The sequence below is a fragment of the Pinus tabuliformis genome, chromosome X, assembly GCF_031772625.1.
Source record: "Pinus tabuliformis cultivar Carrire ecotype Pingquan chromosome X, CPIR1, whole genome shotgun sequence".
Taxonomy (NCBI): Eukaryota; Viridiplantae; Streptophyta; class Pinopsida; order Pinales; family Pinaceae; genus Pinus; species Pinus tabuliformis.
The window spans coordinates 1,304,648,326-1,304,661,812 of NC_142308.1; the positions used below are offsets into that span (position 1 = coordinate 1,304,648,326).

At 36.1% G+C, this 13,487-nt stretch overlaps 3 protein-coding genes across 3 annotated transcripts; all 3 read left to right on the top strand.

The window, feature by feature from the left end:
- The first annotated feature begins 1,223 nt into the window (after positions 1–1,223).
- Positions 1,224–3,169, top strand: LOC149144840 (F-box/FBD/LRR-repeat protein At5g56420-like). Its single transcript, XM_089449924.1, has 2 exons — positions 1,224–2,283; positions 2,752–3,169. Exons 1-2 carry the CDS (start codon positions 1,261–1,263, stop codon positions 3,013–3,015), a joined length of 1,287 nt encoding a protein of 428 aa, XP_089306050.1. The 5' UTR covers positions 1,224–1,260; the 3' UTR covers positions 3,016–3,169.
- Positions 3,170–3,723: 554 nt separating this feature from the next.
- LOC149144841 (F-box/LRR-repeat protein At3g26922-like) lies at positions 3,724–5,809 on the top strand. The gene is made up of 2 exons (XM_089449721.1): positions 3,724–4,883; positions 5,375–5,809. The coding sequence occupies exons 1-2, from the start codon at positions 3,804–3,806 to the stop codon at positions 5,636–5,638; spliced, it is 1,344 nt and encodes a 447-aa protein (XP_089305847.1). The 5' UTR covers positions 3,724–3,803; the 3' UTR covers positions 5,639–5,809.
- A 4,500-nt stretch (positions 5,810–10,309) lies between these two features.
- LOC149144842 (disease resistance-like protein DSC1) lies at positions 10,310–13,266 on the top strand. Its single transcript, XM_089447990.1, has 4 exons — positions 10,310–10,803; positions 10,908–11,911; positions 11,998–12,201; positions 12,335–13,266. Exons 1-4 carry the CDS (start codon positions 10,707–10,709, stop codon positions 13,103–13,105), a joined length of 2,076 nt encoding a protein of 691 aa, XP_089304116.1. The 5' UTR covers positions 10,310–10,706; the 3' UTR covers positions 13,106–13,266.
- Positions 13,267–13,487: the final 221 nt, after the last annotated feature.

Consider the following 13,487-nt stretch of genomic DNA (forward strand, 5'->3'; position numbering starts at 1 on the left):
CTTTACCAGTCAACTTTGTATGGATGTTATTGGTATTGAAACCAATTAGAGAATGATACTTTTTTTCAGTTAAGTTTGGATTGATTCAACTTGATTCTGCCCATAGATTTCGCATGCAATTGATGCAACATGCGTATAACTAAAGGCACTTACATGCGAGTCTCTGATTTTCAATTATGCTATTTGTAGGAGGTGGAATCCGAGGAGCATTTCATTTTCAAGTGTCTTCAATCCCATATACGATGACATTAGGGGAAAATACCATTGCATCTTTCTGGATTTGGCAAGATCACTATCCACTGGCATCTGGTATCTTGAGCATAGGTGTTCAACGCTTTAGATGGGTGAGGTGTCCTAGCCTAAAGGTTTCTTTTGGACCCTGCATTGTCAAATTGATTACCTCCATGTTGTTTCAACATTTGGTGTAGCTTAGAAATAGATAGATCATCTGGTGGTCAACACACCAAGCACTGAGTCAATGAGTCAACACTTGGTAGAGCTTAGCAATAGATAGATCATTTGGTGATCTACACACTAGGCACTGAGTCAATGAGCCAGTCGAGCCTTTCCCATTAGGGTTAGGAATACCTATCTCTGACATAGACTAGATCAACAGTCTAATATTGGCCAAATCCAACATAATACATGTAGTCATACATTTTATATATCTCAATTTTTTTTCAAATACTCTTTCTATGGTATTTATTCTATTAAAAATAATAGTTTTTAGGTTTCGTCCCCGCCAAGTCACGGGGTTCAAACCTCATGGAGAAGGGTCGAGGAATGAAAGCCACTATGGGGAATTAAAATTCCCAAGGAGCATCGAGGGTTGACCAAAGCATCACACGATCTTGGTGATAAGCATCTCATGGTGGGTGGATGAGTCTTCTTCTAACCAATAGGCAGATTGGCCTAGACCTAGACTTAGCCTAGTTACAAAAATAAATTTTAGTGATTTAGTTTTTAAAGATATTCTACTCTAATCTTTTATCCCTTCTTTGTAACTTTGCACCGTGAGGAACAATTGCCATTTATATTTATAAAATTCATTGTTCCATTTATATTTATAAATTTCAATGAATTTATGAAGTACACGAGTCAGAAAAATCTTAAACAAACCAAATGAAACTGTAGCCGCTCCTGCAATTTCCCGCCATTTTATGATATCATTATGTGTCTCATTACTCTCAATTGGCTCAATTGGTTTTTGGCTTCGAATGCAATCCTTTTTCCATCAAAGGAGTTCTGTGAATCCACAGTATGCCGCCCGCTACCGACAAATTCTCCACACTACCAGATGCCATCCTCTGCTCCATCCTTTCTAAAATCCCAGTTAAAGAGGCCATCAGATCTTCCCTTCTCTCCAAGAGATGGAGATTTCTGTATACCCAAATACCCCAACTCATTCTCTCCCCACATCTTCTTTTAGCCCCTCTGCATCCGGATCCCCTGTCCATTGCAACGGTGGAGAATATCATCTCCAAAATTCTGCTCTTGCATTCCTCTGATCTGGATGTCTTTTATCTATCCAACGACGTTTACCCGTCCGCGCGCGTATGCATTGATAGCCAATGGCGGTTTACTCGCGACAGTGTGTACAAATGGGTGCGGTGCGCAGCATGGAGAAATGTTCAACACCTCACTCTCTGTGATTCCCCACAGAGGGAAATCCCACCTCCTGCCCTTTTTTCCTGTACTCGTCTCATTACACTCACACTCTACAACTACATTCTCTCCCCTCTTCCACCCCATTTCTCTGGATTCAACCATCTCACCACTTGCAACTTCAACTATGTGGAATTGACAGACCACTCCTTAGCCCACTTTATTTCACATTGCCCTCTTCTTCGAAATCTCAGCTTACAAAACTGCGTTGGCCTGCAGCAGCCTGCCATATCGGCTTCCAACATTACAGATTTGATTGTGTATAAGGGTGTGGAGGCTTTAACAGTGGACTGCCCGAAGCTTAATAACCTGCAGGTATACCTGATAAAGGATTTGAGGGTGAATGGGATACTGTTTCATGAGATTTCATGTTCAATTTGGGAACTCAACATGCAGGGTGGAAGTAATTTGATTGCATTGAGAGTAGAATCGCTTTCTGAGGAATACACAGCGGAGAGATTTATTGACATAATAGGGAGCTTCAAGTTATTGAAGCTGCTGCTCGTTTTTGTTGGGCCTTTGCTTAAAAGTGAAAAGGAGATGGATATTTCTCTTCTCAATGTGTTCGAGAGGCTTCCTTATCTTGAGGAACTATACATGGGTAACAACTTTCTGTCGGTAATATCAGAATCTCTACATAACTTTGATGTGTTCAGTGCAATGAATGTTTCCATGGTTGTGTGTTTGAATTTGCTTCCTATATGTGTCAGCGTATCTATAATGTGCAAAACATGTTAGACAAGGCATATGCTGATGTGGTTTAGGAAACAGATTATCCAACCTGTCTTACATTTATTTAAATCTTACTATAGGCAAGCAGGCGGGGTATGTTTACTTGGATTGTATATTCCATGTATTTGAGGAGAATAATTTAAGTAAATTGTTGACATTGCTCTACGACGATGAAATACCAGAATCTGCAATCAACAAAAATTTATGATACCTTAGCTTACTCAAAAGAATGCCCACTGTAGATATGCACATGCTGTAAAATTCTTCATTGGTATTGTTATTTTCCATATTTATGCCTTTTACCTTGTAAATGAGGGCAGAGATGGCTGACTGTAGTTTTGAAATGGAATGCAGGAGCTAGCAAACCGTGCTATACCTTTGACTCTAAACTCCCCACTTTCTAATCTCCGTAAGATAGTGGTGTACATACATCTAGATGGAACCAGTGACAGGGAAATCTGTGTATTAGGTTGCCTTCTTCAGAGCACCCCTGCTCTACAGGAGATGGTATTTCGAACTGATTACGCGGATTCTGAAAGTCCAATGTGTACATGGTTTTTAGAAAAAGTGTTATATTTGAATAGAGCTTCAAAGCAAGCAAGGATAGTGGCTATGTGATGCATTAGAAGAATTAGCAGTCATGCTTTGTGTTACACGGGAATGATGTGTTTATGGATGAGATGTGGTTTTTGGTATCATGTTTATGGTTTTTTTGTTGCGTGTATTTTCTATCTCACACATTTGATATATTATATTATTTGATTGGCAGACATATTTGTTGGTATCATGTCTGAAGATTTATTGGGTTTTTTTTAGTAATTAGTTGTTGATATAGTTTGTTGAGAATTTAATTCACCTTGGTCAAATGATGATATAGCCTTTGCATTTACATTCACCCTAGTCAAATAATGATTTTCTCACTTATGATGTAGCCCTTGCATTTTAGTTGTTATGGCTATTGGTCTAGTCACTTTTTTTTTCATAGTTATATGGTGATAAGCTTCCATGAGAGTGCAGTAACAGTGCACTATTTCTCTAATTAATAGAAATATATTTAAAATAATTCAAAATAAATATATATATATATATTTAAATATAAACTTATTTTCTATATTATTTAAAAAAACACTTGAAATAAATTCTATCATAATCCTAATTATATTTATAAATTTCAATTAAAAATTAAAACGAATTGAAAAAAGACACATGTCAAAAAAAATCTTAGACAAACCAAATGAAACAGTAGCCGCTCCTGCAATTTCCCGCCATTTTATGAAATCATTGTGTCTCGTTACTTTCCATTGGCTTTCATTTCCCTCCCAGCATTTCAGTTTTCACCGCTGGTATTGGTTTTTGGCCTCGAATGCAATCCTTTTTCCATCAAAGGAGCTCTGTGAATCAACAGTATGCCGCCCGCTACAGACAAATTCTCCACACTACCAGATGCCATCCTCTGCTCCATCCTGTCTAAAATCCCGGTTAAAGAGGCCATCAGATCTTCCCTTCTCTCCAAGAGATGGAGATTTCTGTATACCCAAATGCCCCAACTCATTCTCTCTCCACATCTTCTTTTGGCCCCTCTGGATCCAGATCCCCTATCCATTGCAACGGTGGAGAATATCATCTCCAAAGATCCAGATCCCCTATCTATTGCAACGGTGGAGAATATCATCTCCAAAATTCTGCTCTTGCATTCCTCTGATCTGGAAGTCTTTTATCTATCCATCGACGTTTACCCTTCCGCGCGTATTTGCAATATTGATACCCAATGGCGGTTTACACGCGACAGTGTATACAAATGGGTGCGGTGCGCAGCATGGAGAAATGTTCAACACCTCACTCTCTGTGATTCCCCAGATAGGGAAATCCCGCCTCCTGCCCTTTTCTCCTGCACTCGTCTCATTACACTCACACTCTACAACTACATTCTCTCACGTCTTCCAACCCATTTCTCTGGATTCAACCATCTCACCACTTGCAACTTTAACTATGTGGAATTGACAGACCAGTCTTTAGCTCAGTTTATATCACATTGCCCTCTTCTTCGAAATCTCAGCTTATATAACTGCGTTGGTCTGCAGCACCCTACCATCTCGGCTCCTAACATTACAGATTTAGAAGTGCATGATGGTGTGGAGGCTTTAACAGTGAACTGCCCGAAGCTTAATACCATGCATCCATGCCTGATAAAGGATTTGAGGGTGAATGGGATACTGTTTCATGAGATTTCGTGTTCAATTTGGGAACTCAACATGCAGGGTGGAAGTAATTTGATTGGATTGAAAGTGGAATTGCCACCTGAGGCATACAATTTCTCCGCGGAGAGATTTATAGACATAATAGGGAGCTTCAAGTTATTGAAGTTGCTGGTCGTTTTTGTTGGGCCTTTGCTTAAAAGTGAAAAAGAGATGGATATTTCCCTTCTCAGTGTGTTCGACAGGCTTCCTCATCTTGAGGAACTATACATGGGCGAGGCCTTCTTCTCAGTAAGAGCAGAATCTCTACATAACTTTGATGTGTTCAGTGCAATAAATGTTTCCATGGTTTTGTGTTTGAATTTGGTTCCCATAGGTATTAGGGTATCTATAATGTGCAAGACATGTCAGACAAGGCATATGCTGATTATCTAGCCTGTCTTACATTTATGTACATTTGTCTTACATTTATTTACATCTTACTATGGGCAGGCAGGCAGTGGGGTATGTTTATGTGGATTGTATATCCATGTATTCGAGGGGAATAAGTGAAATAAATGGTTGAATATGCTCCATGACTATGACTATGAAATACTAGAATCTGTAATCAATTACTCAAAAAAAATCACGATACCTTAGCTTACTCAAAAAAATGCCCACTCTAATGTAGATATGCACATGCTGTAAAATTCTTCATTAGTATTGTTATTTTCCATATTTATGCCTTTTACCTTGTAAATGAGGGCAGAGATGGCTGACTATAGTTTTGAAATGAAATGCAGGAGCTAGCAAACTATGCTATACCTTTGTCTCTAAAGTCCCCACTCTCTAATCTCCGTAAGATACATGTCTACATATATATAAATGGAACCGGTAACAGGGAAATATGTGTATTAGGTTGCCTTCTTCAGAGCACCCCTGCTCTACAGGTCATGGAACTTCAATTAACTGGCGACGCGGATTCTGAAAGTCCAATGTATACATGGTTTTTAGAAAACGTGTTATATTTGAACAGAGCTTCCAAGCAAGCAAGGATAGTGGTATGAGAATCTCCTTGTAAAATACAGGCTTCAAAATTAATGAAACTGTGACTGGTAAAAAGGATTTCCTTTTCCTTTTTCTTTTTTTCTTAACAGAAGGGATGGGCAACGAGATTTTGGAGAATTTAAAAAAAATACAATTTAATATTCTTGAATGAAAATTCAAGATAGTGTTGGGTCATGTTCTTTATGAATCTCTTTAGCAAGGAGTTCATGAAGGTTGGAAAGGGCTTAGTTTATTACAGACAGAAATTAAATATCATAATTGCTTTAAATTTGGTTTATATATTCATTATTGAATAAAAAACCGCAAATGTTTCATTATCATCTCTTTTTTATTCAAATAATTATTAAAAAGATAACTGCAAATGTTTCATTATTATCTCTTTTATTGTAAACTGAATTATTATCTCTTTTATTGTAAACTGAATTATTAGTTAATTAGGATCCGGAGAAAGTATTATTATCTCTTTTATTGTAAACTGAATTATTTCTGGAGAAAGGGATAATATCTAAGTTTTTTTTTTTCAGAGAAAAAAACCATCATAGATTTATATTAAGAAAATATAAAGATCTTCAATACATAAGCTGTTGGATTGAGCCAAAAGCCCAGCAACTTTTGCAAAAATTGGGTACAGATAGTCAGTATCTTCCATATCTAAAACGGGAAAATATATGCATCCCATCTACAAAGCCCGCTTGTCCAAAGTTGCTAACAGATTATACGATCATTTGAAAAAACCACCCTATTAAAAGATTACATACAATTAACACATAAGAAAATAGGAGCAGTCGGCCTAGCCTTGGAACAGAGATCCAGAAAGACTGGAACCATCTTGTAGGAGCAAAAACCCCAGAATCATATAGCAAGCGCCTTTGGCAGAGAATCATTTTGATGAAAAAATTCATGACATGCCTGAATACATCTAAGCCTTCTTTAATAATGTTTCATTTTTATCTCTTTTATTATAAACTGAGTTATTAGTTAATCAGGATCTGGAGAAAGGATCTGGAGAAAGGGACAATATCTGAGCCTTCCTTAATAATGTTTCATTATTATCTCTTTTATTATAAACTGAATTATTAGTTAATTAGAATATGGAGAAAGGGATAATTTCTTAGCTTTCCTTAATAATAATCACCGGCATTTTACAATTCCATTATTATTTCACTTTGAAAATAAACAACAAATACTTAGCATGGGAATACAGTTATCTGAAGTCACAAAAACAAAGAGATTATATAGTCATGTACAAAAAACAAAAAATCAGCTGTCAATTGATATCATATAGACCAATTTATCGTGAAAATGAATACTAATGCTCTTAAAAAGGTATTTTAAAACTAAATACTAATGTCATAAAAATATTATTTGAATAAGAATGTGAAAACAAAAAATTCAAATTATATTGACGTTTTTCATCAACTAGGTTTTATGGATATGGTTTATGATTTTTATTTTAATTTTAGATTTATCAAATACGGAGAGGATCAAATTTTTTGAGATCAAATTTTTTGAGATGTAAATTTCTTTTAAGGTGAACAGAGATTTGATTTATTTTGGCGCTTAATAAATCCAGGATTAAGATGGATCTAGTTAGTTCTTGTATAAAATGTAAATATATTTTTATACATTTAAAAAAATTAAATAAATTCCATAATAATTAACTAAACTATTTTATAAACAAGCCCTATTTAGTAGCTAGCTAGTACTTGCCGCTTAGTTTAAATATAACTAATTGGAGTATGAATTGCTTACAAGATGTGATGATCAATTAAAGCTTTCATAAAAAAATCCGAATGAAAGTGAAAATGTTGTGATAACAATTTTTTTTTTGGTGAGCCCCTTACCTTGTTAGTTGTAATGACGCTTTATAACTTTATTTCTTTGGGAGTGTTTGGTTATTGATATGGAGAAACTTATTTTCAACTCAATGAGATGTCAATTCCAAGAAACTTGTTTTACACAACCAATTATCTCCTACAAAGTTCATGAGAATTGTAAATGATAAATATAGAGTTGAATGCAATTATGTTTGTGGCAGTGAAGGCATGGGAATATGAAACAAAATTTTTAATGTTATCTCTCTCAAATGATGTCCCATTTTAAACAAGACCTTTTTTTGCAGAGCAAAATGGAGTTGGGATGATCTATAATTTTTGTTTTAGTATTAAACTAATTTTTAAATTAAATTGTAGACACAAGCTAATTAATATTTATGAATAATTCATAATAACAATTGTTCTACTATTAATTTAACTACTAAATTATGATTAGCATAGTTATATAAATTAAATCACTTGTAACTATAGATGGATATCAAAACACTTAATTTGTAATCAGAATACTTAGTTCCTAAAATATTTCGTATAGTGAAAATAAAAATAAAAATAAAAATAATTTAATTATTAAAATAAATAAAATATATCAATAACCCTTTTCAAATATTTTCTAAATATTATACTTTTGCCTATGATTTATGATTTAGTATTAAAATGGATGAATTTGACACAGTCACTTTGAATATAAAGTTTTAGTAGATTAAACAACTTTAACAAAATTCACACAAACTTTTTGTGTGATAATTGAGACCAATCTTAAGAAGATAAAACAACCTTAACAAACCAATTAAAACAAATGAGAAATTGAAGGCTAATCTCCCAATAAATGTTGAGCAATCTCTAGCCACTTGAAGCAGAATATGGAGCTTCAAAGTGGGATCTTGGTAATCCTTTGACTTGCCAAAACCAAAAAAAAATAAAAATAAATCATCAATTCTTGAATTCAAGAAAATCAATTCTTTTGAAATCTTGAATTCAATTTCTTGTTATAATATCAAATTTTTGATATACTTGGAGGCAAAAATTATAAAAACTATCCTTGAATAAAACAAATTCAACAATCTTACGAAAAAATTGCTCAAGAAATCCTAAAAATTAGTAACTATACATCAATAAAACATTTTTAATAAAATTTGGAAAAAAATGCTCACAAGTTCTAAAAAGTAAAAACTAATAACTAATTATCATAATAGTTAATAATTATAAAAGCCACGTGTAAACATGATTTTTTTTTTATTTTTTATATTATAATTAATGTAATTGAAAATGAAAATATAGAAAAAAATAGAAAAAGATTAAAAAAAATTTTTTTAAGTCAAATTAAAAAGAATAAAACTTTATAAATATATATTGGAAAAATATTTTTTAATTATTATTATTTTTTTCTCTTTAAAATTCCTCATTTAAAAAAAACCATATAAAAGGATAAAAACAGAAATATAACTATAATTTTTTTCCTTAATTATTTTTTCTTCTTTAAAATTAGTCATTTTAAATTGAAAATATGAAGAAAAACTATAATTCATGAAAATGGAAATAATAGAAAAAAGAAAATAAAAATAAAAAATTTAAATAAAAATGAGATAAAATTAAAAACAAAAAATAGTAACTAATAGAAATGGAAATTACTAAATAGTCCATAATAAGACCTCAAACAATTACCTTACAAATAAATCAATTTAAATAAAAACAAAAAATAAAAAACTAGATTCCCAAAATTAAACTATAAATAACGGACATAAATTTTTCCTAAAACTGATCAATGCTTAATACCATTTATAAAAGGAGTAGTCTACCTAGGCGGTAGAATGGCCCGAATCGTCCGGCTCTAGACATCGAGAATGTCTCCGCCCTCCGCCACCCTCCCCTGGCAATTGTTGGGTATACGAACAAAGTCCCACATTGATTAGAAGTGGTAGAAGTGGGAAGGATCATGGATATATAAGGATGAACAAATATCTCCATTGGTATGAGGCCTTTTGGGGTAAACCTTTTGGGGTAAAGCCCAAAAACAAACCCATGAGGGCTTAGGGCCAAAGTGGACAATATCATACCATTGTGGAGATATGTGGTGTCCAGAGTCCCAACAAGTGGTATCAGAGCCAAGTTCGAGGTTACCCAAGTGGATGAATCCTCGGAATGCCGAACAAAGATGGTGAGCTGGTGAGCCCCTGTAAGCCTGTGGATGAGCTCGGGAGAGTGGATGAATCCTCGGAATGCCGAACAAAGATGGTGAGCTGGTGAGCCCCTGTAAGCCTGTGGATGAGCTCGGGAGCTCGGTTAAACAGGCGGTGTGCTTTGGATTGGATTCTTCATGGGCGTGTCTTGTTCTCCAACACGGTGAAAAGGAGTTGACCTGGGATGGAGCAAGCTCTCGAGACAGGTGGTGCTACCATGTAAGGCATGTCATGTGCTTCCAACGCATTGGAGCGGGGAGAATCCTCGGATGGTTTGAGGGGAGGCTCGATGGTCCTTTGTTCGAGGGGAGGATTGTTGGGTATACGAACAAAGTCCCACATTGATTAGAAGTGGTAGAAGTGGGGAGGATCATGGGTATATAAGGATGAACAAATATCTCCATTGGTATGAGGCCTTTTGGGGTAAAGCCCAAAAACAAACCCATGAGGGCTTAGGCCCAAAGTGGACAATATCATACCATTGTGGAGATATGTGGTGTCCAAAGTCCCAGCAATTCTCCGCTTCTCCGCCACCCTCCCCTGGCAATCCTGACATTCCTGCCACGGCCTGACAAAACAAAAAATCGGATATCGCAGGGAATGGCAATCCTGACATTCCTGCCACGGCCTGACAAAAAATCGGATATCGCAGGGAATGGGGCGTGACAGACTACTCCGATCCGGTTCCAATTCGAATTGTCACCCGCGCGCTGGTATTCATAATCATAACCCTGTTACTAATATGTGAAGCAGGTTAAAGAACGGGCCTCGACTGAAGGAAGGAATGGAAGATTTAATTCAAAGAAGCACTGGAGATGATAGTCAAAGCTTCTATCATGTGCTGCGTTCAAATTAATTCGTCAAAATTTTCCAGGCGAGTAGTGAACGTTCTCATGTCCATTTTTATGTTTGGCTTACATCCCTCTTATCAAATAATCCGGTAAGACTAAATCTAAATTTGTTTGAAGAACTTTACTCACAGGTTTTTCTCAGCGCCCGTCGACAAGAAAGAGCTGGTTGAATTTCAAGCAGAGTTAGAAAAATTGTACAAGCATATGAAGACCCGATTCTATATCTGTCTTTACGATGCCATTGATGGTAGGTCGGTGCGTCCACCGACAACACTGGAGCGAGAATATCCTACATATGCAGGTAAATTATGGGACATTGTGAGTGTTGATTGGTTTTGTACAAATATGAATATTATTTTTAAGGTTTTAGGATAGTTTTTGATATGTTTTTATATGGTTAAACAGTGGGAATTGAAGAACCCATAAAAGAAGTTGTTAATCTTCTGGAATGGGAAAGTGAGAAAAATGCAGTTGCAGTTATTGTGTATGGTTTTGGTGGAGTGGGAAAGTCTACTCTGGCGGATGCTGTGTTTGCTAGACTTGATATTGTAGGCTGTAAATATTCGATGGTCAGATTGTTTGATGATATAACATCAACTCCAAATATTGTAGAGTTTCAAAAATGTATATTAAGAGATTTGATGGTGGGCATAGCTGAAGAAAAGGCGGCAAAGCTAGATGTTAGAACGTTTGAAAGTGGACAGCATCAAATTGGGAGCGTGTTACAGAAAGAAGTAGCCTTTCTCTACGTAGACAATGTTTTGGACGGTGATAAGCTGCAGCAGCTTTTGCCTAGGGACATGCATTTGGCCAAAAAAGTGAGGGTGCTCATCACTGCGCGGGAAATGGGTGTGCGTACTGTGTGTACAGGGTGCAAAATGGAAACCAAACAGTATCCTATGAATGGCCTTCCCACATCTGAAGCGAGGAGTCTTTTAGAGAGGGAAATGAAGGAGGCACAAATAGACTCTAGCCAAATGGAGAAGATAGTAAAGATATGCGGTGGAATCCCAAAACTTTTGACAGTGGTTGCAAGCTTTATAATCTCCGAAGGGGACAAACAGAAAGCCTTTCGGATAGTGATGGAAGACAAAGAACATTTGAAGGGTCAAGCACTGGGGGACATAGAGCGCTATGTCTTCGCCTATGATCATCTTCCTGAAAGGTGCAAAGGTCCATTTCTTGACATCTGCGTATTTTTCAAGGGAATGAATTGGGATTCTGTGGCAGATGTTCTGGGAGAGTCTGAATTGGATATGCTAGAAAAGAGAGCACTGGTTTCTAAAGACAGATTCACGTGCTTAAATGTGCACGATGTGATTTTGAAGATTGGTACCGTAAGGGCAGAGGAGACTAGATTTAATTTCACCAATGCAAATAGGAGTCAATTTCAAGAGTTTTTAGAAAAGGTATTAGAAATTGGAAAATAAATGCAGTGAATTATTTCATACATTCCCTTTCTCGATTATTATGACTAACTTAATTATAATTGCAGGACATCTCAGGAATCGATGGCCTCTGGTTTGATGGTTATGGAGATCCATTGGAAATGCCAGCAACAAAATTAGATTCAATGTCTAATTCGTTGAGAATTCTTCGGTTTGGAGTTTTAAATGTGAAGCGTAAATGTGAGAAGAGATTTGAGAAGCTGATGTTTTTCCAAGGAAAAGTTGTCGGTCTCCCATTTAGTATATCTCAGGTAAAAGAATTGAGATATTTGAATGACAAATCTTTGATAAAGCAACTCTGCTCCATATATTTATATACGCGTGCTCATTTGCTCCAATGATTTGATAATGGTGTATAAGTTGCATTCATTTAATTATGTGCAGATGACTTCCAACCTGAAACACATGGAATTAAATGGAGCGGGATCTTCCCATGATTTTGAAATCTCTCCGAGTGATCTTCAGCGGCTCCGGAATTTACGGGTAGTGCGATTAATCAACTTTGAAGCATGGAGAAAATTGCCTGCAGAGTTGGGAGAGATAATACATGAGTTACGAGAATTAACTCTTTCCGGGTGCACATCTATAAAGGAAATACCAAGATCCATATCAAAGCTTCAATATTTAAGAGTATTGAATATGGAGGAATGTTATGGATTGACTGGGTTGCCTGAGGATATTGGATCATTGAGTTGTTTACAGAAACTCAATCTCTCAGAATGCAAGCATATAGAAGAACTACCGGAATCAACTTCAAAACTTCGAGTAGACTGGGTTCGAGAGTTGCATTCCAAGGGAAAGCTTTTGGAAGCAGTTGATCCTAGACTTCTTAATGAGTACCCTATTGAAGAAGTTGGGCTCGTTCTTGAACTGGGTTTGCTCTGTTCCCATCCTCATCCCGAAGCTCGACCTAGTATGAGAGAAGTAGTGCAAATGCTTGCAGGCGATAAAGCACATCCTGTGTCAGCTTCTGAACCTCCTTCGGCAGACACACCTACAAGAACTGAAAATCTTGATGAATTCATTGTTTCATTTTCTTCATACAAGCATGGTTCATCTATTGCTATCTCACATCCTAACAGAAGCTCAGATGGTAGGCTAGTTTTCACACCGGATAGAACATCACCACTTTCACTGTTAGCAGCAACAGCTTGAAAGGTGTGTGTAATTAAAACAAGTCATGGAGTAACTGTTGTTGAAAAAACATATTTATTTTGGTCCGTTGGTGCATGATCCATGTCTTCTTGTTTATTGGACTGGCCAATGATGAGTTACTTCCTCTTCAAACAGACTAAGAGCTGGAGTTCCAGAGATACAGAGCTTGAGGTTTCCTTTTGATATGTCAGAAAAAAAAGGCTAACAGATCTGAAGTCTATGATTGCTGAGTGTAGACAAACTGTGTGCAGTTTTACTAATCTTCAAAGAGTATTTGATGCAACAAAATGTAGTGATTTTTCTTCAGTTGACCCAGTTTTTCATCTCAGCAAATGGCTTGATTATCTGATACAACAGAGTGTAAATTTAGAGGAGAATTTCT